This window comes from Trypanosoma rangeli (genome assembly GCF_003719475.1).
Source record: "Trypanosoma rangeli strain AM80 chromosome Unknown Tra_15.4_contig_00978, whole genome shotgun sequence".
NCBI lineage: Eukaryota > Euglenozoa > Kinetoplastea > Trypanosomatida > Trypanosomatidae > Trypanosoma > Trypanosoma rangeli.
Window position 1 is genome coordinate 1 of NW_021706727.1, and position 2,310 is coordinate 2,310.

General features: G+C 53.6%; 2 protein-coding genes across 2 annotated transcripts, besides 1 other annotated feature; both read left to right on the forward strand.

Moving 5' to 3' along the window:
* Positions 1–322: 322 nt before the first annotated feature.
* Positions 323–391: a microsatellite.
* A 289-nt stretch (positions 392–680) lies between these two features.
* Positions 681–1,016, forward strand: TraAM80_10455 (uncharacterized protein; the record flags this gene model as incomplete). The annotated part of the gene is made up of 1 exon (XM_029387072.1): positions 681–1,016. The coding sequence occupies one exon, from the start codon at positions 681–683 to the stop codon at positions 1,014–1,016; it is 336 nt and encodes a 111-aa protein (XP_029233082.1).
* Positions 1,017–1,844: 828 nt separating this feature from the next.
* On the forward strand, positions 1,845–2,144 carry TraAM80_10456 (putative retrotransposon hot spot (RHS) protein; the record flags this gene model as incomplete). The annotated part of the gene is made up of 1 exon (XM_029387073.1): positions 1,845–2,144. One exon carries the CDS (start codon positions 1,845–1,847, stop codon positions 2,142–2,144), a length of 300 nt encoding a protein of 99 aa, XP_029233083.1.
* Between the last annotated feature and the right edge of the window lie 166 nt (positions 2,145–2,310).

A 2,310-nucleotide genomic window follows, 5' to 3' on the forward strand; every position in this document is an offset into this window, starting at 1 on the left:
TCTTTTTTTCTGTCTTTTGGCGAGTGACGGCTGCCGATGCTGTCACTTTGCTGCCCCACACGCCGTCACACACACGTACACACCCTTTTTTTCTGCGATGAGGACGAAACGTCGTCATGGGCACGTGGTGGGGCCGCGTCTTTGTTTGGCGGTGACCCTCCGCAGGCATCGTGATGCTTCCCGCCTATGCCGCACGATGTTTTGGGTGAAGGTTCATCGGTGGCGCTGGAAAGGGAGTAATGGACAGAGTGGCCTGCCTTCGAGCAGTGTGGATGCTCTGCCTTCAGCGGAGTGTAAAGTAAATATGGCGGTGATTTGCCGTCGTGTGGGATTGGGGGTGCCTGTGCGTGTTTGTGTGTGTGTGAGGTGTGCGCCGCGTGCCGTGTGAGTGGTTTTTTCTCTTGTTTTCGTTGCGGCAGCGTAGAGTCGTGTCTCTGCCTGTTTTTTTTAATAATTTAATTCTCCCTTTTGACTGCTGGTTGAGTATTGTGCTGCAGTTCAACTCAAGTTAACCACTACGAAGGAAAACATGTCTGAGAGACGTGAGGGAGAATCTCACGCCACCGAGGAGCCCCTGCGCAGCGCCGAAGGGTGGAAGGAGCGCCGTAGCGGCCAAGGAGGACGCTTGCAAGCTCTATCGAGGATGTATTGCTGGGGGAGTAGGTCAAACGAATAATGATATGAAACTGAATGGCTTTATTCAAAAGCTTGTTGACACCAGCAGAGCCGCTGTTGAAGACCACAACATGCCAATGGGGTGTTTGTGCAGGAGCCCGCCTTGTGCCGCAGAGGCTCGCGTGCACCTTCACGAAGGCGTCCTTGTCACGAACCCTTTAATTTATAATTTCTTTGAAAGCTTCGGGTTTGTAAAGTTCGCGGAAGGCTTACGAGGAAACACCTCCATCACCACATTTTGGTCTTTAGCCACGGCTCTATTGCTGCCAAAATACCTCCGAAGGAACTTGTCCAGCAAAACTTTATTGATTCGGTCAACGTCTTCCAGCAAAACATCTTGAAGAGAGCTTGCCAGCGTCTACCTTCGGCGCTGTGTGGGGGAGCTCATACAAGCCCCCAGACAGCCCCAACCCCGCCCGATGCCCTCCTCACCGTGGAACATTAGTAGCTGGAAGCTCTTCGGAGGCGTGGGATCCCTAAAAACAGATGTGACTGTGGCGCCCCGCACGCCCAATGCGGCCGCACTGCAGCGCCTCCCGCTGCGACAAGTACAGCCTTCCGTCCTCGCAGCAATTTGACGTGAAGCTGCGTACGGGTCCGTTAGATTTTGTTTGTTTTAATACTTATCGGATATCACTTTGTCAGAGGTTGTGATGGGAAGCCGTCGGCAATGGCATCACAGGAAGGCAAGGCACCTCAGCCGTGGGCATAAAAGGTGGATGATTGAACTATCGATAAATATGGCAATGCAAAGAGGGCATCTTCATTCCTCCCAAGCAGGTGGTGTTCACCTCCGGGAAGGGGAATAGCCGTACCTGTGGTTTGAGAGGAATGAATATGAGCAACTGCGACGTTACTGATGGGGTGGAGCAGGTGTGGTAGATTGTGGAAGACGATTTAAACAGTTGTTCAGCACTGAAGATCTAAAAGAGTTCAAAATAAGGCTGCGTCTCCTGCTCGGGACACCTGGGATGGTGAAGTCAATGACGCCTTGCTCCTACCTCCTCTATCGGCTGCTGCACTACGACGCCGGGCAGCTCCATGTGGTTGCGTACTGCTTTGGAGCCTCGGTGTTTGCGTTTGTGTTTGACAGGGCTACAAAGACGGTGTCGTAGCACAAGGGTGTTGACAATACCCTCACAGTCGAGGGGGCTTTGTGGCGGCGTGGGATGAATGGGTGTGCTGCGTACGAGGTGGCGGAGGGAGGGAGTTGGCAGACTCTTCATGACATGGGGAATAATTGTGGTGGCATCCTCAAACCTAAGCAACCACAAACGACTGGGGAGGGGGCCGGGGTGCAGGTGAATGCCATGGGAAGCATCATGAATTGCCCTGACAGCAGCGATGTGAAGGTGCTGCGTGCTTGGAGGAAGCGCCATCAACCCGCACAGGAGCAACCGAAGTGCTGGGAGATGGTTGAGGATCACATGTGTCGTGTGAGACATGTTTTTCCGTTACAGTTTCAATAACAGCGGCCTTGTTGCTGCACGCTGTGGCACGGGCCAGCTAGCCTTGGCATCGATGAGCTCTTTGGATGCTGAGGGATACGCCGGCATTGCAACGTGGAAGATGTGACCTGGTGAGGGTGCGTCGCACAGTCTTGTGAAGGCAGTGCGAGCAGGCGGGAAATCCAGT